Here is a 27,634-nt window from a genome sequence, read left to right on the forward strand (position 1 = left end):
TTTACCTTCACATTACACAATGTGTACCTTTCTAATCTCATTAAATAAATATGATTGTCAGATTCCACTGTTGTTGCATCATTATTAAATCAGCCTCTTATGTAAGAACATTGACCACTCCAGGTTTTATGGTATCGAAATCATATCATAACAAGTGATTCATACACAGATAACTGAATATATCTCTGGTGATTTCATTTTGTTAAGCTCTTGGACATGGACTTACTGGATCAAAGGATAAAAATATATTAAGGGTAGGCTAAAGATAAAAATACATACATATATATACATATATACATGATAAGACTGTAAATGAAAAAGTTAAATCTCCATGGGAGTAGAGAGTCACAAGAGGATCATCATGATATCCAAACCAAGGGCATAAATCAAGTTAAGGAGAGTTCTAGAAGCCGTCAGTATGCCTTCAGTCCTTTAAACTAATTTCTAAAGAGACCCGCCCCTGTCAGGGTATGTTAATTGGCGATTACTTCAGCTATCAGGGCAGCAGATGGAGAAACACACCTGGCATCACATGGTTCCTGGCTTCAAGTCCTTTAAAATGAGCAACAGACATCGCAAAAATTGTAATCGTTTCCAACCTGCCTTAGTCCGGGCAGTGAGGCAGCCATTGACCTTTGGTCTGATTTCTAATTAAATTTGAAGGTTATACTAACTCTGAAGAGCATCTATTGAGTGGCCACGAGAAATCTGTAAAACATCAGTGCTGTATAGATCTCGGAATGGGGGTGGCAGCAGATAGCTCAGGCACACGCACTGTCAGCAAAACAGTGCAATTTTATGCAGACACACCACACAGAGAATCAGAGGGGCTTTTTATTTCTTTGAATTTTCTGTGATAATCACCTCTGTGTGATTATTCTCCTACCACTGCACCTTGATCCTCAGAAGATACGGATAATATAAGTCAAAATATCTGTTGTTTTTCAGAGACAGCAACGCAGTTGCCTTTGTCGCAAGTCATGTGTTTATGTGCGACTCATTTCCTTTAACTTTTATTTGAATGCTTCCTATGAAGTAGACGTTGTGCTTTATTGATTTGCAAAGGGAATACAGACAGAATCTCTGACCTGGAGGGAAGGCTACACTGCTATTGTGTCCAAGCACTTAGAGCGTAATGAAGTCAGTAATAGATCTGGGAGGAAGTGAGCTACACAAAGCCTTGAAGCCAGCACCTGGGAAGCCAATGCTAGAACTGTGTTTGCTTACATGCAGTGAGCTGTGATCTGGGGAAACGATACGGGTCTACATTCCTGTAGTCTGATGCAGATTCCCCCTCACTATTGAACTCTAATGATCAGACACATTCACACCCAAATCAAAGCTTGGAAAGACAAGGAAATACTCCTTAGATCCCCTCCAATGAAATAATTACCCTTTGTAAAAGTTCACAGTAAACATCAATTTTTACGTAATTATAATCAGTGACTTTATTTGCATAATAGAATGCCACATCACTCACAAAACTGGCCCAAGAAAGGCAGATTTAAATGAGCAGGTCTGCGTGCAGTTGTAGCTGCCTTAGGGAAACAATCAACACTCAGCAATTCTGTGACAAGCTAGAGGGTTTGAGGGTTATGTAGACAGTTTTCCTCCTCTCTCTTTCTTCCTTGTGTTGCTGGATGCTTCCTCATGTGCTGCTTACTACTTCCACCTGGACCTGTAAAGCAGCAGAGATGGAGGATGGGCAGGAGTCTATTCCTCACCTCTGTACAGCACTGATAAAAGCCTTTCTTAGGAAATAATGCAGATGAATGTAAGGCTGTGATACTTAATGGTCATGTGTTCCGAGCCCCTCCGTGTCCCCTTCGCCCACGAAAGAGACACGTGAGGCAGTGTTCGGGTGGTTACTACAGCGAGGCTTTATTCTTGTATCAGCAGAAGAAGAAAAGACCCAAAGCCCAGAAAAGGCACTGCTTATATACACACTACGGTGGCGTGTTCACCTCTGATTGGCTGTTCACTCATTACCCATAATACGCCCTGGGATGGGCAGTGACTTTGGCGCGCTTTTGCCTTTTGCACCTGTGCAGTTAGTTGTTTACTTGTGGGAGGACAGGATGCCCGCGCCATCTTGTAATGGCGAATGTTGTCATGCTCATTGCGGCTCCTAACATCTCCCCCTATCTATATATTTAAGATGGAACAACCTATTGCCTATCAAGTGCGGCACCAACTCAGTGAGGGAAAGCAGAGGCCTGATCCCCTGTGCAAAATGAGATATTGTAATGGGATTCTTCTCTTGTAGTCGTGCAATGAGGAATACTTCCCATACCCATCTCGATGCCTTTTGACGGGGAAAGGGAGCCTCCACCCTGGGGCGCCACCAGGGGAGGTTTCTTGGCATCAAACCTTTGTGAAATCAGGCATACTTTCGGGAAATCTATCCACACTCGTGGAACATTCCCTGTCGAGTACCCACTCTCAAACACCTCTAAATATTCAGGTACCACAGTTATTCAGGCAAGGGCTGGCTAGACTTAGACCTCTCATCGACCCAGTGCAATAGGCTGAACCCTGGAGGTGCATCAACTGAGGGTCTCAGTCATCAGCTACTTTCTTAGCCTAGATAGCCAAATTTCAGGGGGAGATGCTTGCTCAAGGCTATGAGTGCTTGGGCGATAGTGACCTTGTCACGTTTTTGTTGGGCTCTGAGCTTGCAGACCAATCATAACATGAACACTAATCCACAACATAGGGCTGCACCAAACAGGCCTATCCCTACCCTTTAAGAAAGAAGGAAAAGGCAGAGGTAAGCCAAGAAGTAAAATTGCCAGGGGTAACAGGGTCCACTCATGTTCCATTAAGGCTCGAAATCCGGATCTGCAATTGCTGCTGCACCTGGTCCAGCTCCCTAGTCCACTTCCCTTGTAAATAAGCAGAAAGATTATGGCTTTGAATAAATGTATCATTCATAAATCTCAGAGGTGTAATACCTAGATGTGGGGTTGCTGACACACAGCTCATTTGAGCCACATTTGTAAACTGCTCCACATGGGCTTGGAGCAAATCAACTCTCTGATTGACCAACAGAATGTCTGATGCCAATTATGCATCCACTTTCTGTAGAATGGTCAAAGCCTCAGAGGTCTTTTCTGAAATTTGATTAACAACAGTAGCTGCTGTAACTTGATTAGCCAAGGCTATGCCGGCTGTCACAGCTGTAGCTGCAGAGATGGTAATAGCAGTGACAATGGCTGCAGTAATGCCAAAGTCTCTTTTATGTCTCAATAATGATGTAGTAGGGAAAGTTTCAGGATCAGCTTCTACTGAGATGGGCACAAAGGTAGGCACGTGCACAACCAAGGCTAGGTCTAGTGATCCATTCCAGCATTGTGCCAAAAGGCATGTAACATTCTTACAATCCAAGATATCAGAATTATTTTGAAAGTTGGATAACATAAAGAAAAGTGGGGCATCCACACACACCGACACTGGTTGTGCAGATGCATTCCTAAACACCTTATTAATTTTAATGTTATTCAAATGGCTAGAGATATTAGATCATGTAGCTGAAACATTTTGTACTTCATGAAATATACCATTCAACAAGACAAAGGCAGATACACGTTTTTAACATTCTAAACAGTGGCTACAACACATAATTTAATTGTGTTGAAGCAGGGTAAACTCAAGAAAATATACATATGATTTAATTACATATACTGTCTTCTCAATAGATGAGGCATCTGTAAATATAGTAAATATAGCAAACATCTTTTCTATGGTCTGCATGCATAGTAAATTTTAGGAAATATAAAAGCATGTATAGAGAAAAACTGTAACATATGATTATCAAATTTGTCTAAAATGTTTGTCATGTAATAGGCCAAATTTAATAATTCAATAACCAATTTAATTGTTATGTGGAATAAAGAATAAACCTTTTATCTAAAATGTTTTTAGGATTTTATCATATAATCTTGTATAAATCCATATTAATGGTTTCTTTTGTCAAAGGGCTGTTGTGGACATATGAGTAGTAACAACACAAACAGCCAACAATTTATTATAGTCTATATAATTTATCTGTTGATAACTAACAGCTTACTTTATTTTCAGCAAAGCTATCTATCTTTTATTAGTTAATTGTCAAGGGGAATTAGGACTTGCATCCCTTTGAAAATATCAAACAGAGGTTTAAATCCTCCTATGGTAAGCTTAAGATGAGGTTTTAGCCAATTAATATCTCTAAACAACTTTTAAAAATCACTAAGAGCAAATCAAGATTAAAAGTAAACCATTTTCTTTTTGCATGTACACTCACAAGCCAGAAGATGGCGTTAGATCCCCACCACAAATGGTTGTGAGCGACCATGTGGTTGCTGGGAGTTCAGCTTTTATATTTTAAATTATAAGTCTAGCCTTTAACGGCTGAGCCATCTCTCTAGCCCCAACTATCTATTTTTATTAGAATTTTCTGTGTCACAATCTGATTAGGATATAACTGAGGTCTCAAATATTGAAAGACACTGTCTTTGAATTCTTTCTGGAGCAACAAGTACTCTAAAATTTTTTTTAAAGCTCATTATATTGGAGCAAAGGCTTGCGGAAAAAAACTTCTTTAGAGAAATCCAATAATAAAGTATCACACAATGAATAATATACACTAAAAGATTTAACCTCTTAATTTTTTGCATTAAAGCAACAATATTTATATATATAAAATGTAAAACAATTAACCATTTTCTGAAGCAATTATTTCTAACAAATATCGCTTCATGGGCTCTTAAAAATTATGAATAAATTTACTGACTGTAAACCTCTCACCTTTACCAGAAACGTAAAGGGATGGTATAAAAACATCTTTTATATCTATAATAATTCTATAAGCATTTACTGAAATGGCAGCTGGAGTAGGCAAGTTAGGCTGTATAAATCTTAAATTTGAACTTTATTTTGGATTAATTTAATAACCAATCTTTAACGATGTAAGCAATCTATTTTCTCTAAAATCAACACCAAGTAGATTACCTTTATGCTATAAAGTTTTGCTGCCACAAAACAAAGTGTAAAATTTAATGTAAAACTTGTAGCATTATATAACTCAGGCTGCTGGCGGGTGCACCGTGAGGACGGGGCAACCAAGTAACACTCAATAGCTGTAAACAACGGCAGCACTGCAGAATTTGAATGTACTGGCATGGGAACAGGCCAAGATCTAACTATGGCCCATAGTGGTATACTTATCCCCAAATCTAACATCAGTTTCAGGAGAATCAGAGCCGTCATCTTGCAATCTAGCTTCATTCTTCACAATCTGCACCAGCTGCATAGGGACCCAAATTGGATTGTCTTCACCTGTGGAATAAACACAAACAGCTCCCCTCCCCGGCCATGCCGGGGGCCTATCGAGTCCCTGACCTTGGAGAAGGGCCACAGCCATTTCTAAGTTTGCTGCTGCAAGTCCTGCCTTAGTAAGGAGGCCTCCCAGGCTGCAACAGGCTCTCAGCCAGTCTTGTAGCCCCTTGTTCCTAAGAGGGACAATGGCTGCACGGCATTCAGCTGTGGCATTTTCAAAGATCATCTGTTCTATCACTGGCATTGCTTGCTCTGGTTCCCCAAAGATTCTGCCATACAGGAGGGTCCTTTTGTCCTCCACTCTCTCTCCACCAACCGGTGGAGGGTCCTTAACCTTAATAGGCTCTGCAGTAGCCCTTGTCTCTTTTGACTACTCTTTTCTTTCTCCAGGCTCTTTGGCCTGATCCCCAGGCTCATTGGCCTGATCTCCAGGCTCCTTGACCTGATGCCGGCTAACACGCTCTGGTTCTGGTATGCTAGGGTGGCCCTCTCCTGAAACCTCTTGACTTGCGCTAATAGCTGAAAACAAAAGCAATGCAAGCAAGAGGCTAGCTAGTGGAGCGGCGGCGGTGAGTGAAAGTCCACTCGCAATGAAGGCTTCCACCCCAGGCATATCTCTCAGAAACGTACCTCATTCCTGTAGTCTTTTAACCCGCCCCGAGTCTCAGGGGGTCTCCACGGCACCTTGAAGATCCCGGGTTTCGACGGCAGATGTTCCGAGCCCCTCCGTGTCTCCTTCGCCTGCGAAAGACACACGTGAGGCAGTGTTTGGGTGGTTACTACAGTAAGGCTTTATTCTTGTATCACCAGAAGCAGAAAAGACCCAAAGCCCGGAAAAGGCACTGCTTATATACACCCTAGAGTGACGTGTTCACTTCTGATTGGATGTTCACTCATTACCCATAATACGCCCCGGGATGGGCAGTGACTTTGGTGAGCTTTTTGCCTTTTGCACCTGCGCAGTCAGTTGTTTACTAGTGGAGGACAGGATGCCCGTGCCATCTTGTAATGGTGAATGCTGTCACGCTCACACAGCTCCTAACAGTCATGCTACTTCCAAGTCTTTTTTTTTTTAACCTAAAGATTTCTAATTTGATATTGCTGACATTAAATACCTATAAGTTTGAGTCTCCCTAAAATGCAAATGTCTAATTGCTACTCACATGTAAGCTGCTAGTCTTATATTTTCATGGGTGTCCAGATAATCTGAGGCCCATTGAAGCTTTAAAGAAGTGAATGAATGTCCCTGTAGCCAAACATGTTTGTGCTATGACTTTCACCTAGCTGCTATATCACAGCTGAAGCAAATCTCTTCATGAAAAATAAATGCAGCAGCTAGAGACATTGGCCGTTTAACCTTCCCAATCACTCTGACTTTGATCCGATTTATCAGGAAGTGAGTCTTAAGGAATGAATCGAGTTCACACAATAGATACTAGCAGGATCAATAGATAGTTGGCATCATATTCTTATTGCCTACTGCCAGAAGCTGACATCTAAAGATGACCAGAGGCACTCCTGCCATTGAAAGGACTTCCATTTTTGGCTACAACATTTATCTTATATTATAGATCAGTGTTTAGTCATCTTCCTTTCTGATACTACCTGTGGTTGAAGAAATGAGGTTCAGCAAGTTGGGATCAGCTAGCTGCTTGGAGTAGCCGTTCCTGTGCTGGTATGGGCAGCCACATTTAAGCAGACACTCGACTCCTTCAAGGAAATGGTTCTCACAGTGCTTGATGGGAGCTACTGTGGCTTACTTGATGAGTGCCAGGACGTATGCCATAGTGACTTGTGGGGAGCAGACAGAAGGCAGCTATCATCCTTGCAGCCATCTTGAGCCATATACCCTGACAAGAGACTTGATTACAATAGCCTACAACAGCTGAGCACACTCTGAGAACATCTTGTTTTAGATACCCAGGATTTTCCCTTGGGTGTGTGAGACTTAAAGGTGTGTGACTTAGAGATCAGATTTAGAGACAAGACCTAAGGGCATGACTTAAAGGTGTGACTTAAAGGCATGGCTTAGAAGTGAGACATATAAAAGGTGAGAGGCAGACAGAAGAAAGAAATAGATTATTAAATATTAGGCACTTGGATTAGGCACTTAGCACTTGGAGAAAGAACTTGGAAAGAGACTAGCAACTGGAACTAGGATTAGGTGCTAGGAACTAGGGACTTGGAGAGAAGAAGAGAGACTGAATAAACAGAATTGAATCACACTCTGTCTGGTCTCCATTCTTTGAGTCCGTCCTCATTCTCTCTCTTGCTGAACCCTGACCCGAAGACCGGAGCTGTTTGGGGCAGTGTGGGCTAACAAGTTAGTCCCCAAGGCTTTTGGCAGTGCGGGTCCCAACACTGACAGAGTGGCCCGTGACATTTTAGCCCCCAAACGTAGGGCAGCTCGGCTCTCAACAGTGACTCACGGGATCATCCTCAACCCTTGGAGTCATTCACTCCATGGAGATGGGAGGTCCAGTCAAGAAGACCAAACTCTCACCTCAGCATAATCTTGTGAAGACAAGTCCAGAGTGTGTGGACTCCCACTTCTTCGCTTTGCAGTCTTAGAAGAAGAAAGGAAAGGAATGTGCTTTCCGTTCTCCCTGTGGCATTGCTAAACTTGGACTCTATAATATACCTACATTGGCATATTGTTTAGCATGTGGGAAACCACACAAAGATAAAAACACTCTTCAAAATGGGAGGTGGTTCGCAGGGAGAAAGATTCAAAATAATGCTGAGGAAATGTTTAGCTTTCTCTGACTAAATAGCTGTCCCATTTCTGGGCTCCTTTGATGGCTTCTATACAGTTAGAACTTCTTTTTCAGTTTCCCTTGGAGCTGGGTAGGGCATTCCTAACTCTTACATTGCTCAATTTAATGCCTTACTATAATTTAATATCAAACAAATAAGTGAGTCTGCATTAAAGTTTTATGATAGTTCCAAGAAATAATAATTCTCGTAGGAGCTAGGGGTATAGCCCCGTGACAAATAGAGAAATAGCACACGTGTGAGGCCGTGGGTTAATCCCCAGTGCCACAAACAATGCTTGATGTTACATGAAGATCAGCTCCAGTCAGTTCCTTGGTCAGGCTCCCATGCAGCACAGAAAAAAAAGTGTACAGTCCTGAGTCCACAACAGTCTGCTTTCTACTTGCCTATATAGTTAACTCTCACCCCTCTCTCTCCCATCTCTACTGCTATATGTGATATATTATGTCCTCAATTGTTTTGTGGCTATGTAGCTCTTAAACAGATGTAGATCTCTTTGGGGGACTGTGCATCTGCCATTCCATTTATCAAGAATAAAAAGTTCCTTCTGATCCAGCAAATTAATATTGAACCAAGCTCAACCCTCTGTGAAGTTTGTACCAATCTCTATATTATCCACCCATGACTACATCTATATAAGAATCCATTTCTTTGAAGGCAAAGACTGAATTTGTCTTCCTCACTTGATGCTTAGGAGTATAGGACATGATTGTTAAATCAGAGCTACTTAGTCAGAGACTTGTGGGTCCCTGGGGCTCACCAGCTCCCAGTTTAGTGTTTTTGGTAGGTTCTAGCTAGGCTAGTGAAAGAGTCTGTCTCAAAAAAACAAAGTCAAGTGCTCCTGAGTGACAGATCCAATTATTGGCCTCTGGGCTTCACATACATGTGCATATCCATGGTCATACACGCACATACCAATTAAACACTTGAATAGGCACACTTTAAGAAACATTTGTCTATGTCAATTCCATCTGTCTTAGCAGCCTTTCAATGCTGTGGTGGCTAACAGTACTGCTCAATTTGACAAGATTTAGTATCACCTAAGAGGCAAGCCTCTGGGCACACCTGGGAAGAAATGCCCTGATTAGGTTAATTAAGGTGGAAAGAAGCACCCTAAATGTGGGTGGCACCATTATCTGCACCAGGATTCTGGACTGCATGAAAAAGAGAACATGAGGTGGAGACTCAGTGCTCCTTGCTCTGCCTAATTATGAAGAAAACATGGCCAGCTCCTTCAGTTGCCTTATGACGTCATAATCTTCTTAATCTTCTTAATCAAGGTGGACTATCCCTCAAACCATGGGTGCAAATAAATCCTTCTTCCTTCAAGTTGCTTTCATTGTTGTGTTTCACATGTATGTCACTACTGGGAGTGATTAGAAGGAAAGACACAGAGATGTGTGCTGGTCAAAGCACAAGCCTCAGGAGTCACATCTCTTCCCGCCCTGTGAGTCCTAGGAGAACAAGCTAAGGTGATCATAGGCAGAAACAAGTGTCTTTCCTCACTGGGCCATCTTGCCAGCCATTGCTAAGTATTTTGTTTTTAATATTTTTTTTAGATTTATTTCATTTTCATATTCTGCTTGTTTGTATGGCTACATACTGTGTGAATACCTGGTGCCCACCAAGGTCAAAAGAGAACATTGAACCCCCTGGAGCTGGAGTTATGGAGAGTTGTGAGGTACTGTGTGGGTGCTGGGGATTGAACCTAAATTCTCATCGAGAATAACAAGTGCTCTTAATGACTAAACCAACTCTTCAACCCAATGGGAGACATTTCGTATTGAAAGATATAAAAAACTTATAAAAAATATAGAAAGTTTTTATGACACTTAGACCTGAACAAAAGAATGCAGGTTCACTAGTTCCAAGAATGCAGAATTAAATATAAGATTTCAGGCCTTCACTGCCCCAGGATACATTCTATATTCCAGCAGGGGTACATTATCCCTGAGTCAGAGGACACTTGCTGGATTAACACTCAAGAGAGGAAGGGAGGGGCTAATTAACATTCCTTAGACCTCAGGGAAGAGAACCCACCTGGGTGGGGAAGGCCCAAAGCAGGAAGACACATTCCTGACCACAAAGAAAGATGCAAGTCATATGGATGGTTCCAGGAACTAGCTGACTTTCCACTGTTTTTATGTTATGTTTCCTTGGCTACCCCTTCACCCCCTCCCTCATTTGTGGGTTTCCCTATATAAGACCACCCCTGACCAGCCAGTCTTGTCAATTCCTCTGCCCCTGTATGGGTTACGAATTGACCATCAGTCGACTGATCCCAAAATATACTGTAGAGTGAAAAATTATAAAGGCCATTTTATGAAATATGTGTAGATTTTTCGCCTTACAGAATGCGGAACTGAAAATAAGATTTCAGGCCTTCACATTCCAGGTGAAGGACACTTGCTGGATTACATTCCTCAAGCCTCGCCCAAGGCAGATAGACATTGCTGATTACAGATAAAGATGCTACCACCTAGGTGGGGCTATAGCTTTATAGCCGGAAAAAGTAAAGATAGTAATCTGAAATGGCAGGATAGGGCACAATGGCATGATAAAAACCACATTTTTGAGAAGAATGCAGGGCGATTTCCACATGACACTAATCATTTAGAGTGAGTACCTCTGAATTGTTCCACTATTTTCATGTTTTGTATCTTTAACAACCCCTCACCCCCTTCCCACTCCCCTGGTTTGTGGTTTTTCCCTTTAAAACCCTCCAAGGACTGGCCAAGAGGTCGGACCTTGACTCCAGCGCGAGTACCTGGTCAGACCGCTGGCTGCCAGCTCTTTCCCTAACAAACCTCTGCTGATTGCATCCAGGTATGGTTTCTTGTGATCTTTGGGTGGCCGCAATGTCCTGAGGCTTGAGGAAAGGTCTCCAGAGTTTGGAGCACTTCATTTGAGGGCTCATCTGGGATATGCGGCCACCTTAATCCAAGAACCACGCTGGGAGGTAAAGGGACACCGCGGTTTTGTTTTTGTCTGGTTGTTATGTGACCTTTTTCATGTACTGGTTTCTGGTTTTTCATGTGCTGGGTTGTATAAATCGTCTGATTTTCTGTGTGCCGTTTTGTCTAGGTTTGTCTAAGTTGTTTGGCTTCTAAGTTGTTGGTGCCCACCTGTCTGAATTATTTGGTTTCTGAAAAGTGCACTTTTGGTTTGGTTTGGCAGTTGTCTTCGCCTTGGTAGGAGGAAGGAGCAACCAGCAGATGTGCTAAGGAGGGTCACCGCTGCCACAACCTGGGAGACGTCCTAGGTGAGGGGGCACCCCAGGGACACCTAGTTGGTGCCCGTCTGGAGGCTGGAGAGGAGACGTTGGTCCTTTTAGAGGAAAGGGCACAAGAGACCTCCCAACCATCTGTCTTTCTGAACTGGTGTTGGCTTTCACGTTTGAGACGAATTCTTGTTAGTCTTTGTGTGGGCTTCTTTTGTCTGTGTTTCGTGTTATTTGTTGCAATGGGGCAGACTCAGTCTGTGGTAACTCCTTTAAGCCTAACATTATATCATTGGGCAGAAGTGAAGGACAGAGCTCATGAGCTATCAGTTAACATCAAGAAGGGACCATGGCAGACTTTCTGTACCTCAAAATGGCCTAACTTCAATGTGGGATGGCCATCTGAAGGAACTTTTGATCTGTCTATTATCTTTGCTGTTAAGGCTATTATTTTCCAGGAAGGACCGAGGTCGCATCCTGATCAACAGCCATACATTGTGGTTTGGCAGGACCTGGTCAAAAACCCCCCTCTTTGGGTGAAACCATGGATAAAAGAGAAGCCAGGCTCCCGAGCCCTGGCTCTCAGTACAGGGCCCAAACTGAAACCAAAAATGGCCCTAGAAACCAAACCTTTGGCTCCGTCTAAGGTCTATCCCGAGATTGAGGAGCCACCTGAGTGGCCAAACCCGCTGCCACCCCCCTACCACCGACCACCTTCACCACAGGCTCCCCCGGTACTGGCTCCGAGCCCGGAACCTCAGGGAGCAGGAGAAGGAGGACCGGCGGCCGGCACTCGGAGTCGGAGAGGTCTAAACCCTGCAGTACCGGATTCCACTGTTTCTTTGCCTCTCTGAGCTATGGGCCCGGCCCCCACTGAGCCGAATACAGTGCAGTTCCTACAATATTGGCCTTTTTCTTCCGCTGATCTATATAACTGGAAAATTAACCATCCTCCTTTTTCAGAAAACCCTGCATCCCTGATTGGGCTGGTGGAGTCTGTGATGTACTCACACCAGCCCACCTAGGATGATTGCCAGCAGCTCCTCCAAACCCTCTTCACGACAGAGGAGAAAGAGAGAATTTACCTAGAGGCCCGGAAAAATATTCGGAATGCCGCGGGTCAACTCTTGCAGACTCCAGCAGAGATTGATGAAGCCTTTCCCCTCAACCGACCCCAATGGGACCATAACTCGACCGCAGGTAGGGAGTGACTGTCCATCTACCGCTGGGCTCTTGTGGCGGGCCTCCGGGGGGCAGCAAGATGCCCCACCAATTTGGCCAAGGTAAGAGAGGTTATGCAGGTACCCACGGAAGCCCCTTCAGTCTTCTTAGAGCACCTCATGGAGGCATATCGTAGATACACTCCCTTCAACCCCGCCTCGGAGGGACAGAAGGCTTCCGTTATTATGTCCTTCATTGGACAATCTGCTCCAGATATTAGGAAGAAGTTACAACGCATTGAAGGATTACAGGATTATACAATTAGGGACGTGATTAAAGAGGCAGAGAAAGTGTACCACAAGAGGGAGACTGAAGAAGAGAAGGCAGAGAGAGAAGAAAGAAAGGAGTAAGGAAGAAGATAAAAGACAGAGAAGGCAGGGAAAGAATTTGACTAGGATTCTGGCCACAGTTGTAGATGAGGGCAGGCGCCAGGGAACTAGAGGAACTAGACAGGTAGGGAACCTGGGCGAATACCGGAGGCAGGAGCCAAGGAGACCCAGAAGAGCTAGCCACACCCTAGACAAAGACCAGTGTGCCTATTGCAAGGAAAAAGGTCATTGGGCCAAAGAGTGTCCTAAGAAGAAGGGACCCAAGGTTCTGGCCCTTGGTGAAAATGAAGATTGGGGGGTCGAGGCTTGGCCCCCCTCCCTGAGCCTAGGGTAACCCTGAGAGTGGAGGGGAAACCCCTGGATTTTCTTGTTGACACGGGAGCTGAGTATTCAGTGCTCAAGAAACCCCTGGGGAAGTTGAAAAATAAACAAACCATAGTCATTGGAGCGACTGGGCAAAACTCGTATCCCTGGACCACCTCGAGAACTGTGGACCTGGGAAGGGGGCAGGTGTCTCACTCCTTCCTGGTAACACCTGAATGCCCTACCCCATTGTTAGGCAGAGACCTTTTAACCAAGTTAAAGGCACAGATAAGTTTCACCTCCCAGGGGCCGGCTGTGCAATGGGGCTCAACCACATCCCCGGTGTTAACCCTCTCCCTAAAAACAGAAGATGAATATAGACTATTTCAATCTGGTGATCAGAAGCACCCTTCATCAGAATTAGAGATGGGACCTTGGTCCCAGTTCACTGAAGCATGGGCAGAGACTGGGGGTGATGGGTATGGCCAAGAATGTACCCCCGATAGTCATCGAGCTCAAGGCCGGAGCTACTCCCATCGGGGTTGGACAGTATCCAATGAGCAAAGAAGCCAGGATGGGAACACGTCCCCAGATTGAGAGACTACTACAACAAGGGATTCTAGTCCCCTGCAAGTCCCCATGGAATACACCCCTGTTGCCAGTAAAGAAACCAGGCACTGGTGACTACCAACCCATTCAGGATCTCCGAGAAGTTAACAAACGGGTACTAGATATTCACCCCACAGTGCCGAACCCCTATAACTTGCTCAGTTCTCTGCCCCCGGACAGGACTTGGTACTCAGTTTTAGACCTCAAAGATGCGTTCTTCTCCCTGAGACTTCATCCCCAGAGTCAACCTATGTTTGCCTTCGAGTGGAGAGACCCAGAGAATGGCAGAGCAGGACAATTGACCTGGACGAGGCTGCCCCAAGGATACAAAAACTCTCCCACCCTGTTTGATGAAGCGCTCCACCGGGACCTAGCCCCTTTCAGGGCTAACAATCCTCAGGTGACTCTTTTAATTTAAGTAGATGACCTTCTGATTGCAGCTGAGAATGCTCGAGAGTGTGAGAGAGATACAGAACACCTCCTGACTGAGTTGGGTAAGTTGGGGTATCGAGCATCTATGAAAAAGGCCCAGTTGTGCAGGACCTAGGTGACCTACCTGGGCTACACCTTGAAAGATGGACAGTGCTGGCTGACTGAAGCCAGAAAGCAGACCGTTATGCAGATCCCGACCCCAATCACCCCTCGTCAAGTAAGAGAATTTCTTGGGACAGCTGGGTTCTGCAGACTGTGGATCCCAGATTTTGCCACCCTGGCAGCACCGTTATACTCCTTGACTAAAGAACAAGGGGAGTTTTTCTGGACAGAGAAACATCAAAAAGCCTTTGATGCTTTAAAAAAGGCTCTGCTGGAAGCCCCAGCCTTGGCCTTACCAGACTTGACCAAGCCTTTCACCCTCTATATAGATGAGAGGAAGGGGGTCGCTAGGGGAGTCTTGACTCAGACTCTGGGACCATGGAAGCGCCCAGTGGCGTATCTCTCAAAGAAGCTAGACCCAGTAGCCAGTGGTTGGCCTGCCTGTCTATGGGCCATAGCAGCTACAGATCTACTAGTGAGAGATGCTGATAAACTAACCTTGGGCCAAAAACTGTCAATAGTGGCCCCCCACACCTTGGAGAGCATAGTCAGACAACCTCCCGATCGCTGGATGACAAATGCCAGAATGGCACATTACCAGAGTCTCCTCTTGACTGAGCATATCACCTTTGCCCCACCGGCCATCCTAAACCCTGCCACCCTGCTACCCGAGGTTGACAGCTCTGTGATCCACCAGTGTGAAGAAATACTGACTGAAGAAACATCCAGCAGACCGGACTTTACTGATAAGCCCTGGCCAGGGGTGAAGACCTGGTTCACTGATGGGAGCAGCTTCGTGGTTGAGGGTAAGCGAAAATCGGGGGCAGCAGTGGTAGATGGGAAAAAGACAGTGTGGGCCTCAGCTCTGCCAGAAGGAACCTCAGCTCAGAAAGCAGAACTAGTGGCTCTAACACAAGCCCTAAAACTGGCAGAGGGACAACAAGTAAACATCTATACTGACAGTAGATATGCGTTTGCTACTGCTCATGTACATGGTGCTATCTACCAACAGAGAGGGTTATTAACCTCAGCAGGTAAAGACATTAAGAATAAAGAAGAGATTTTAAACCTTTTAGAGGCAATCCACCTTCCAAAAAAGGTGGCTATAATCCATTGTCCTGGCCATCAGAAAGGAACTGACTTTGTTGCCAAAGGAAATCAGATGGCTGACATTGAAGCAAAGTAGGCTGCTCAGGTGTAGGGCACTGAGCTGAGAGACAACCAGGTGTCTGGTTGAACGAGCTTCGAACCCTGGAGACCCTTTAAGGGACGGTAGGCCGTTCAGCTCTGTTCCTGGCCCCCTGGCTCTCTCAGCTTCCTCCCTTCACCGCTTCACAGCCCCTCCCTCAGAGAGGTTGAGAGGTCTACGACCATCGGGTCACGTAGGAATGGTGCCCCAGGCTCTCCTCACATGCATATGAGGCATCCCCAAAACCTCAGACTAAGCCAATGAGGTTACCTGCTGCTAAAACCTTCACCCACCCAAAACTGTATATATTGAGCTTAATTGAGAAGTAAAACACACACTAGAACCATCCAGGTGTCTGAGAACTTCCTTCCGTCATTGACCCGCCGCCACCGCCCTTCTCTGCTACCTGGCCAGCGCTCCCCGGCTTAAGAGCTATAATGCTTTAGAGTCCGCTTGGCTCCCCGCTACCTAGCCGGCACTTCCCCGGCTTAAGAGCTGTAACACTTCAGGGCCCGCTGGGCTCTTCCACTACCTAGCCAGCATTCCATGGCTAAACAGAGAGCTGTACCGCTTGGCAACCCGCTGGCTCTCCCTGGAGCCTGCCTGGAATGCCCGGCTGCCTTTCTGTCAGCTAGTCGGCTCCTTATCGGCCCGGCCCGAGCCAGGACCAGTTCAGCGAGGAGAAGCAGGGGCAACACCTGGAGAAGATTGGCCAGCAACAACGGACGCCAGAAGCAGCGGCAGGGGTAGGCAATCTCCCCTCCCCGCTCACGCCCTGCCACCAGCCAGGAGACTGCCGCGGGACACCCTCCAGGACCAGGGTCCTACACTCAGGGACCCATGATTTTAGCCGTCAAACTCAGGCTCCAGGTCCCTGACCCTATTAAACTGCCGTGGGCTAAGCCAGTCCCCCTATCAGAGAAAGAAAGCCTACATTATCTATCTGAGCTTCATCAGTGGACCCACCTGGGACCCGAAAAGATGATGGAGATAGTGGCCCGGTCTCGGTATAAGATTCCAAAGCTGAAGAAACTAGCTCACAAGCTAGTACGAGAGTGTAAAGCATGCGCTTTCACAAATGCCGGTCACCATCAAGAGGTAAAAGGAACCAGGCTGCGGGGAGACCGACCTGGTTCATATTTGGAGGTTGATTTCACTGAAGTAAGACCAGCCAGATATGGTAACAAATATCTCCTAGTGTTTATAGACACTTTCTCAGGATGGGTTGAGGCATTTCCCACCAAAAAGGAAACTGCTACTGTGGTGGCCAAGAAGATACTGGAAGAGATTCTACCCAGGTTTGGAGTACCGACGGTAATTGGGTCAGACAATGGGCTTGCCTTCGTCGCCCAGGTAAGTCAGGGATTGGCCAGACAATTGGGGTTTAATTGGAAATTACATTGTTCTTACCGACCCCAGAGTTCAGGACAGGTAGAGAGGATGAATAGAACCATTAAGGAGGCCCTGACTAAATTGTCCATTGAGACCGATGGAAGTGATTGGACAGCCTTGCTCCCTCTTGCCCTATTCCGGGTTCAAAATACGCCCAGAGTCCTGGGACTTACTCCTTTTGAGATTCTTTATGGATCCCCACCTCCCATCTATGAGACCCTTGAGAGTGTAGCACACTCTGATGATGGCTATATTCCTCCCCTGCCTGTTCTAGCCCAACTAAAGGCCTTTGAAACTGTAAAGAAGGAGATCTGGGGAGCTTTGAAGAACTCTTATGCTCCAAAAGAAGATCCAGTGCCATACCAGTTCGAGGTTGGAGACGCCATACTGGTGAGGAGACATCGGACGGGCAACCTTGAGCCACGGTGGAAAGGCCCGTACCTGGTCCTGTTGACCACCCCTACAGCAGTGAAAGTGGATGGCATAGCCTCGTGGATCCACGCTTCCCACGTGAAAAGAGCACCTCCAGACTTTCAGCAAGATAAATGGGCCTTGGAGAAGACTGATAACCCTCTTAAGCTGCGCCTGTGTCGTAAACGCTGCTCTGAGTAAGAACCCCCATCCCCATACCCCTCAACAACTCATCTGGCAAATTGAGGACCCAATTACTGGCGCCATTATAAACAGCACTCAACAGGTCACCCCTCTGGGAACATGGTGGCCCGCCCTATACTTCTGTCTCCATCAGATCAACCCTGCGACTAGGAGTTTCCCCCCAAACTTAGTGCGCAGCTATGGGTTTTACAGTTGTCCTGAATCTGATAAGGATACACATTGCAGGGGACCCCAAGTCTTCTTCTGTGGGAAGTGGGGCTGTGTCACCTCAAATGATGGAGATTGGAAGTGGGCTACATCATCCGATGAGGATAGACTGACTTTTTCTTTTGCTAACTCAGGACCAGGCCCACATGCGATAATGGGACTGTATAAAGACAAGCCATGCTCCCCAACTGATTTAGACTACATAAAGATGCAATTCACTGAGAAGGGAAAAGCGACAGACTTTTCTAGATGGTACAATGGTGTGACCTGGGGCATAGTCTTTTATAAATCTGGAGGTGGGGTGGGATCTCACTTTCTTGTCCGTCTAAAAATAGAGAGCCCTCCAGCCCAATCTATAGGCCCCAATAGTGTGTTATCTGAACAGAAACCACCCCCACCAGCTGCCCCAGTGGCACCTCCTAGGCCCACGGAAGGTAACATCCTCAGTTCCGTTCTCACTCCAGCCACATCCATTCCAAGCACTGGACAGAGACTGTTAAATTTAATTCAAGGGGCCTTTACTGTATTAAATGGATCTCAACCTAACATGACTAAATCCTGTTGGCTCTGCCTCTCCTCAGGACCCCCTTATTATGAAGGTATTGCAATGACATGGACTTTTAACAACACTACCAGCCACAGCGCTTGTATATGGAACAGTAAAAGTAGATTAACCCTTACTGGACAAGGGGTCTGCATAGGAAATCCACCAGAAGCTTATAAACATCTATGCAACCAGACTCTTAAGAGCCCGAAGACCTCTGTTAACAGATTCTTAGTACCTGAAATTGATAAATGGTGGGCTTGCAGCTCTGGGCTAACACCATGTGTTTCCACTGCTATCTTTGATGAGAACAAAGATTATTGTGTACTTGTTCAGTTAATCCCCCGGGTTTACTATCATCCCGCAGGTACTCTTGAACGTGAGTTTGAGATACACCCTAGACGTTTCAGCAGGGAACCTGTTTCCTTGACTCTGGCAGTTATATTGGGCCTGGGAGTGGCTACAGGTGTGGGGACAGGTGCTGCTACATTGATACAGACTCCTCATTATTTTCATCAGTTGAGAACTGCCATTGATGTAGATCTGAGAGCCCTGGAACAGTCAGTAACAAAGTTGAACGAGTCATTGGCTTCCCTCGCAGAAGTTGTTCTACAAAATAGAAGAGGACTAGACTTGCTGTTTCTTAGGGAAGGGGGTTTGTGCGCTAGTCTAAGAGAAGAATGTTGCTTCTATGTAGACCATTCAGGAGTGATAAAGGACTCTATGAGTAAACTCAGAGAAAGGTTAGACCAGAGACAAGAAGGTAGAGAGGCGCAGCGAGGTTGGTTCGAAAGTTGGTTCAATAAGTCCCCTTGGTTGACAACCCTATTATCCTCCCTTGCTGGACCCCTTGTGATTTTACTCTTGCTTTTAACCATAGGCCCCTACATTCTAAATAGATTAGTAACTTTTGTTAGAGAAAGGATAAACGCTGTTCAGCTTTTTTTGTTGCACCACCAATATAGGACTTTGGGTCAAGAAAATGATAATTATGATGACACTGGAGTTTAAACTTTTCTAAAGATCCTAATCGGAAAAAGTGAGGTGAGAATAGACTTATTAATAATTGAATTTTTATGATTAAAAACATAGCCAAATCGGAAGAAGTGGGGATGTAGAGTGAAAAATTATAAAGGCCATTTTATGAAATATGTGTAGATTTTTCGCCTTACAGAATGCGGAACTGAAAATAAGATTTCAGGCCTTCACATTCCAGGTGAAGGACACTTGCTGGATTACATTCCTCAAGCCTCGCCCAAGGCAGGAAGACACATTCCTGACCACAGATAAAAGATGCTGCCACCTAGGTGGGGCTATAGCAGGAAAAAGTAAAGATAGTAATCTGAAATGGCAGGATAGGGCACAATGGCATGGTAAAACCAACATTTTGGAGAAGAATGCAGATAGACATTCCTGATTACAGATAAAGATGCTACCACCTAGGTGGGGCTATAGCTTTATAGCCGGAAAAAGTAAAGATAGTAATCTGAAATGGCAGGATAGGGCACAATGGCATGATAAAAACCACATTTTTGAGAAGAATGCAGGGCGATTTCCACATGACACTAATCATTTAGAGTGAGTACCTCTGAATTGTTCCACTGTTTTCATGTTTTGTATCTTTAACAACCCCTCACCCCCTTCCCACTCCCCTGGTTTGTGGTTTTTCCCTTTAAAACCCTCCAAGGACTGGCCAAGGAGGTCGGACCTTGATTCCAGCGCGAGTACCTGGTCAGACCGCTGGCTGCCAGCTCTTTCCCTAACAAACCTCTGCTGATTTCATCCAGGTATGGTTTCTTGTGATCTTTGGGTGGCCGTAATGTCCTAAGACTTGAGGAAGAGTCTCCAGAGTTTGGAGCACTTCAATACCTCTTGCTGTTGCATCAGGAATGGTGTCGTGTGAGTTATTGGGTGGCCTCAAATTCCTGAGGCTTGAGGGAGGTCCTCCCTTCAAGGGGGGGTCTTACAGTATGGCAACAATGGGAAGGTCACTAAGACAACCATTCTAACAAAGTTGCTGAAGTAAACAAGTTAAAAAGGAAGAGATTCTTTGGAGTCATGGTTTGAGAAGTTTCAGTCCATAGTCACTTGGGGCTGTGGTACACTGGAGAGTCATGGCAGAGAAGACATACTGTAATAGACCCACTTAGCTGGTCACCTCCAGGAAGCAGAAACAATAGGAGGAAAGCCAGGGAGCAGGATGTAATGACCAGTGAGTGCCACAGCCCTAGTGATCTTTGTCTGTTGGCTACATTCCAACACCTGCCCTACCACTTGTAACGACACCATCAACTACTATTATGAACATGTAAGTAGATTCTTCCCCTGATGAAGGCTCACCTGCAACTTTACTTTTTTTTCAAACTTTATTTATAAGGATGGTTCTTAAACACTTTATCCTCTCTTGTAGTGTTGGACCTAAAGATCCAAAACCAGGGGACGAGTTCCCCCAGAAACACTCACAGATGGGACTCGCTGCAATAACATGAGGTTTATTGATGATAAGATGATAGCCAGTATACTGGTTCCCCTGTATGCAGACAAGAGGAACCCCAAACTAAAGTTAAGGGCAGCTTATATAACATTTTTACAGCGTTCACAAGGACAGTTAATTATTTCTTAGACCATAAAGGATTTTAAACAGCCATTCCCAGGCCCAGTTTCTAAGTAACTCAAATTTACACCTTATCTTTACAACAAAGAGAGTCAGCTTAAGTGGCTTCTGTTAAGTGTCCTGTGTTAAGGGCTCATTCTCTGATAAACTCTTATCTTGGTCCTTCTTCCTGAAATATTTGTTTGAGTCTTTGAAATGTGTTCTTCTCAGGATGTGCCTCCAGTGCAGTTAATACTTGAGTGCAAGGTGAAACCCAAATTTAAGGATCTCTTAATTTTAAGTTCAAGCTGAGACCTGAAATTACATTTTTACAGTAGTCCACCCACCCATCAGAGGTAGTGGCAAAGAAAAGGTACAGGGAAGTGAGTCTGTTTAAAAAGGTTCTTTGGAGCAGATCTCATCTGTGTTGTCTGGAAATCAGCAGTTTATTTCACAGGTCAACAGCGGCAGCTTGATCCAGTCGCAAACATCTCACAGATACACCAGCAGTCCAGTTCCATAGAGTCAGGTCACCAACAGCAGTGGCATGACCTAGCAGAGATAGCCAGGCCTCACCCTTGACTTGAGTCAGCAGGAGGGAGCAGTAGGAATACCAGGAGAAGTTCTTGGCTGTGCCTCTCTCAGGAAAATAAAAATCAGTGAAGATGCAAGACCCACAAGCATTCCTCAACTAGCTGTGCCAGCAAGACAAGCTCTTCCTCCATCACTTTGTGGAGTCCTAGTTATACCCAAACACCATGTGTCTGTCCTCTATGGGTCTTGCCTCAGCACATGCATCCAATCAGCCTGAGTCCTCAGAAGTGAAAAGAAACTGCAGCACACCACCAGAAGTTTTTTGGTGCATTTCTCTGTGAAGTCCCAACAAATGCCTAGACAACATAAGGTAGACCAATACTTGTGTGTTGCTAGCAAAGAACCTTTCATCACATGCCCTTTCATGTGCCTGCTTTAACAGAACACCCTCTCTCCTGTATCTACTTAGTCTTTCATACCTGTGTCTGCTTTAATGAAACATTCCTTTACGGGTTTGCCTCAGCAAAACACCATCCAACCAACTCTTCAAAGAACACTTAAGTTTCCACTTAACACACCCCTCATGATCCAATCACTTCCCCAAACCTCCACTTCTGAACATTGTTGTGCTGATGTAGAGTGAAAAATTATAAAAATCATTTTATAAAATGTATATAGGCTTTTCTTTAGGCTTCACTTTAAAGGACATGGAGAATTTTCTCAGAAGCAAGCTAAAAATGTAGACTGGCCGGTTTCAGGAACCAGCTAACCAAAAGGGAAGAGAAGAATGCAAGTCATCTAGGTGGGGCTGAGAAACTAGTAACCAAGATGACAGGCAGAGCTGTGTCTGGAGCAACTGAGAAATAGTTGAGCAAGTGACAGGGCAAGGCCACAATGACACGGCAAGACCACATGTTTGAGGAGAATGAGTATACAGAGTGTTTTCCACATGACCCTGACTCACTTAGGTTGGGCTCCTCTGGAATTTTCTGCTATTTTTATGTTATGTTTCCTTAGCAACCCCTCACCCCCTCCTCACTCCCCTGGCTTGTGGTTTTCCCCTTTTAAAAAGCCCCTCAGCCAGCCGATCTTTGTCAATTCAGCTCCTGCGTGAGCAAACGAATTGACCATTAACCGGTTAACTCTCCCAAATAAAGCCTGTGCTGTTTGCATCCAGATTCAGTGTCTTTCGAGTTTTTGGGTGGCCGTGACTTCCTGAGACTTGAGTGAGGGTCTCCCCAGAGTGGGGGGTATTCACTGGGAACCAAACCTTCAATGCCTGACCTTTGAGCAGACAATTCACATGCAAACCATAATACAATCCTGTAGTGGGACAAAAGTTCAAGTAGGTTTCTATCAAACGTCTGGCTGGTACAGCACAGTTATAAAGAAATGGCTTGGTCATTTCTGTTAACTAGATATATTTTCCATATATGGCTTATTCTATGTGAGCCTAAACATATTCTAGGTCATATAAGTTCTTTCTAGAAGTTGGCATGCCTAGACTTCTCCTGTTAAACCTGACATTTGCTGAAGCAAGGCTGGCCTTTGCAGTTTAGGAACCGGCTTACCCCACAAGAGAGACTCATATTTTGATGGCCAAGGAGAAAGATTGGAAGTAGACTTGTGCCCTTTCCCCAACCTTGAGCAGGCCAGAAAGATCTCCTTTACCACAGTAGACCAAACAACAGGACCCAGGTGGTGTTACCCACCTTGGCTGCACATACAGCCTGCTACAGGAACTGAGAAGAATAGAGTGCCTGCTGAGCTTGCCTTGAGACTCCTCTGGCTGTGATTAAGGATAGGTTCCCCTCACCCATGCTGCCTGCCTAAGCAAGAAGGGGGCCAGTGGTGGAGGTGGGGCTTCCCCTTTAAATTGAGAGCTGAACATTAAACTTCGAGCCTTGATCAGAGTACTTGTATGGCTCCATGTTTTCTTACCCTCCGTTCCCCTTTCATTCCCAGCCCCCCTTTCAGGTGAACCCAGTTGATCGTGGCCACTGGCAGCCACAGTAACTTTTATCCTTAGGGTTCACAGCTGCATCTTCAGTACCCAGGGGAGGAGCTGGGACATAGCGGGCATTCAATGAGTCTTTTAAAGTGCTTTGAGTACCATAAAGAAGTGATGTATTATGAGCAAGATGTCATATTACCTAAACCAAGGAAACCAATCAAGACAGAGACTAAGGGATTTGCATTAAAATCAGATTGGACGCGCATGATTTATTTGGTCATTTGAGGGCACACACTCTATGCCAGGGATGACACTGGGTGATAGATAATATTGTGCTAAAAATATAGATGGTTGTCAGAATACAGTCCAGGAATGGAGTCCTCTGAGAATTCTGAGTGCTTGTGGAAAAACTCCAAGAGTCTTGTGACCTGTTTCTTCAAAACACAGAATTGTCTTTGAAGTGTGGGCTCATGCTCCTCCCAGGTGTAGCTGATCTGTGTGAGCTTGCTTTACATTGTTCACTACATCGGGCAATTGTTATTTGTTTCTACGCCTCTATGGAAACCATGTTTTTGCCAGGTGTAACTCCTCCTTGTGTTGGACACTTGACTCAGGTGACTCTACTTAAGCCTCAGAGTATAAACCAGCTGAGGCTCTGTCCGTGGGCCTCAGTCTTAGGCCCTGCCCTCCCAGGCTCTCTGATCAACAAGAACAATAAGCACATGGTCGTTGAACATATATATAGTGTTAAATGAACACATGAAAAATACAAATAATAGTAAAATCCATAAAATTAGAAGAACTTCAAATGAGAAACAAACCAAACCAGGAGCTGGCATCCCAAGACAGGGCCAGCTATAGACAGTCTCTCCTCCCAAGGATCAGGATCATAGTGAACAGAGGTCAGAAAAATTGTAAGACTAAAGTAGTGGACGACCACAAGGGAAGGTTCTCGGGACCCAGCAGGGGAGCTGCACATGTGAATCCACAGCAGTTTTGACAGGGTACATAAGACCTACCCTGACTAAGGCCAGACAAACTTCCTGCACAAAAAGGAAGGTGGGCATGAAGTCCCACTCCTAACAAGAGCTCCTGGCACTCTAGGACTGGAGAGTCAGTTGACCACCTCTCCAGGGAAGGCCTCATGTACAAAAGTATGTGGACAGCAAAACTGTACTTGGTTTTAAAAGGGGGAGGGACACAAAGTTGAGAGGAATGGGAGATGGATCTGGGAGGAGTGGGAGACAAGTTAATATGATAAAAATAATTTGTATGAAATTCTCAAAGTACTATTAAAAACAGAGAAAAAATAACAATACATATATGCATAACAAGAGGTGATAGTCCCCTAGTTGTGTAAACTAACTTTTATTTTTTTTAAAAAAATCCACTCACATGATGAGGTGGGTTGAATAGATTTGTCCCCTCTCATAGACTGCTGTGTCTGAATGCTTGGCCCATAGGGAGTGGCACTATTAGGAGGTGTGGCCTTGTTGGAGTAGGTGTGGCCTTGCTGGAAGAAGTGTGTCACTGTGGGCTTTGAGGTCTCCAATGCTTAGGGGTACATCCAGTCTCATTCTGCTGCCTTCGGATCAAGATGTAGAACTCTTGGCTCTTCCAGTACCATGTCTGCCTACATGCTGCCATGCTTTCCACCATGATGACAATGGACTGAACCTCTAACTGTAAGCCAACTCCAATGAAATGTTTTCCTATATAAGAATTGCCTTGGTCACAGTGTCTCTTCACAGCAACAAAACCCAAACTAAGACACATGCCATGTATTTTTAGAGTGTAAGACCCCCGCCCCCCACGAAGGGAGCACCTCCCTCAAGCCTCAGGAATTCACAGCCGCCCAATAACTCACAAGACACTGTTCTTGATGCAACAGCAAGAGGTATATTTCAGGATCAGTCGACTGATGGTCAATTCATAACCCACCCAGGGGCAGAGGAATTGACCTCGTTGGCTGGGAGTGAAGGGCTTATATAGGGAAGAACCACAAACGAAGGGGGGGTAAGGGGGTAACCAAGGAAACATAACATAAAAACAGTGGAAAGTCCCAAAGAGAACCAACCCATGATTCAGTCAGGGTCATGTGAAAAACATCTTATACACTTACCTTTTGTAAGAATGTAACCTTACCCAACCATTTATCTTGCGGTCAGCCAGTTCCTGGGACCACCCAGATGACTTACATCTTTCTTTGTGGTCAGGAATGTGTCTTCCTGCTTTGGGCCTTCCCCACCCGCAGGTGGGTTCTCTTCCCTGAGGTCTGAGGAATGTAATGCAGCAAGTGTCCTCTGACTCAGGAATAATGTACCCCTCCCAGAATGTAGAATGTATTCCAGGGCAGTGAAGGCCTAAAATCTTACATTCAGTTCCACTTTCTTGGAACTAGTGAGCCTGCATTCTTCTGCTCAGGTCTAGGGGTCATAAAAACTTTCTATATTTTTCATAAGTTTTCTATACCTTTCAAGAGAATGTTCACTTATTGTTACTAATCACTATTTCCAGCTGTCACCAAGTTATGAAAAACAGAATCATCTTGAATTAAGCATTGAAAACACATCTAAATGCAATTAGAAAAAAGAATAAACAGCACCAAGCTCTCTCTTTATTGTTACAGTTCTCACAACTAGGAACTCAGTATCTGTAGCCTCAGAACTAGAACTGAGATGGAAGTCTCAGAACATGTTTTCAAAATAATATACAGTGCCTCTAGGCAAGCTGCCAAATGACTGTAACCCCAGCACCACAAGGTTGAAGCTTATAAGCCTGAGGTCAGCCTGAGCTAAGTAGAAAGAACCTGTTTAAAGGTTATATATATATAGTGTGTGTGTGTGTGTGTGCGTGTGTATATGATATACATATGTAACTGGCTTTATCCACTGCTTAACTTATATGGTGTACTCAGTGGACTTTAGTATAGTGAATTTCACTCTTTTAGAATTTGAAGGTTATGACTCTGATATATGTAAACATTGTTTCCCCAAAGTAATACACATTTGTTAAATAATTAGCTTTCCCATTGAATATAAATTCTTTTTTCAAGCTACAAAAACATAATAAAAGCTATGAATTTTTTTCAGTTCTGAATGAAGTCACAGGACAAGTCCATCTGCTTTTAATGGTCAAGACTATGCAGAATTGCTTTCTACCTTGCAGGCAATAATGAAAAATAAAAGGAGTTAAAATCATATCCTCTCTTTTCAAATCAGCATAAAATAAGAGAACACTGTCTTTTAGATTTTGATATAGTACTGGTAAATATAGTTAGACTTTTAGTCTGATGTAGCCGACAGCTAGAACTTTTAAGGTCAGATATTTCTAAGTTATGGCTCTTTAAAACTTAAAAAGCCAAAGGTAGAGGAGTCCCACTAAAGCATTAGCCTGAGAAGATTGTTCAGTGGATAAATCACTTGTTAATGCCAGCATGAAGACCAGAGTTCAGATTTCCAATACTCTCACAAGAAGCCAGGTAGATGGCCCAGCCATAATCCCAAAACACAGGTGGAGCTGGGATCCATGGGCAAGCTGACTAGCTGGACTAGTGGACTAGTGGCACGAGCAAGCTCCAGGCTCATCCAGAGACCCTGCCTCTGTGAATAAAGAGAAGAATGGCAGAGGAAGGCACTCACCATCAACCTCTGGCCTCTACGTGCACTTGTGAATGAATATGTGCACACACAACCACACACTTATGAACATCCACTTACATGCAAACACACATGCATGCATACACAAACACAGAATTAAAGAAGAAAACACTGTACTCACATGACAAGAACTGAAGTAGAAACATGAAATTAAACATGTTAGAAAAATGTAATGTGAGGCTTCAGAATGTTAGTTCATTATCTTATTTATTTCCAAACCTCCCCCACAATCTTTTTCTACTTTATGGTTTTAAATTTTTATAGTGTGTATTTGTGTCTGTCTATATGTCTGCCTGTCTGTCTGTATGTATGTATGTATGTCTACATATGTATGTGCATGTGTGTAAATCAGAGGGCAACCTATAGAAACCAGCTCTTTTTTTTTTCTAACATAGAGGTTCCATGAATTAAATTCAAGTCATTTGCCTTGGCTACAGCTAAGCCATCTTGCCAGTCCCCAAATCATTATTTTTATAAGAAAAAGACCCATTTGGGGCTGCATTTGTACCTCAGTGGGTAGGTGTAGGAAGCCGCGGTTAGCGGTGATACATTCCGCCATTCCAAGATGTCGCGGGCATCCTGTCCTCCCACTAGTAAACAACTGACTGCACAGGTGCAAAAGGCAAAAAGCGCGTCA

The 27,634-nt window shown here is 44.7% G+C and overlaps 1 protein-coding gene across 3 annotated transcripts in view; it reads right to left on the reverse strand.

Annotated features, from left to right (window-relative positions):
• Positions 1-1,562: 1,562 nt before the first annotated feature.
• Positions 1,563-27,634, reverse strand: part of Mrpl1 (mitochondrial ribosomal protein L1) — a 106,858-nt gene continuing 80,786 nt past the window's right edge. For all 3 annotated transcript variants that reach the window (XM_076926460.1, XM_076926464.1, XM_076926461.1), the window contains 3 exons: positions 5,950-6,060; positions 2,744-2,885; positions 1,563-1,678 (listed from right to left, as the gene is read on the reverse strand). In XM_076926460.1, the coding sequence (XP_076782575.1) occupies positions 1,578-1,678; positions 2,744-2,885; positions 5,950-6,060 (354 nt within the window). In that variant the 3' untranslated portion in view covers positions 1,563-1,577. The remainder of the gene's footprint in view (positions 1,679-2,743; positions 2,886-5,949; positions 6,061-27,634) is intronic.

The sequence above is a fragment of the Arvicanthis niloticus genome, chromosome 27 (assembly GCF_011762505.2).
Source record: "Arvicanthis niloticus isolate mArvNil1 chromosome 27, mArvNil1.pat.X, whole genome shotgun sequence".
In the NCBI taxonomy this organism is placed as follows: Eukaryota; Metazoa; Chordata; class Mammalia; order Rodentia; family Muridae; genus Arvicanthis; species Arvicanthis niloticus.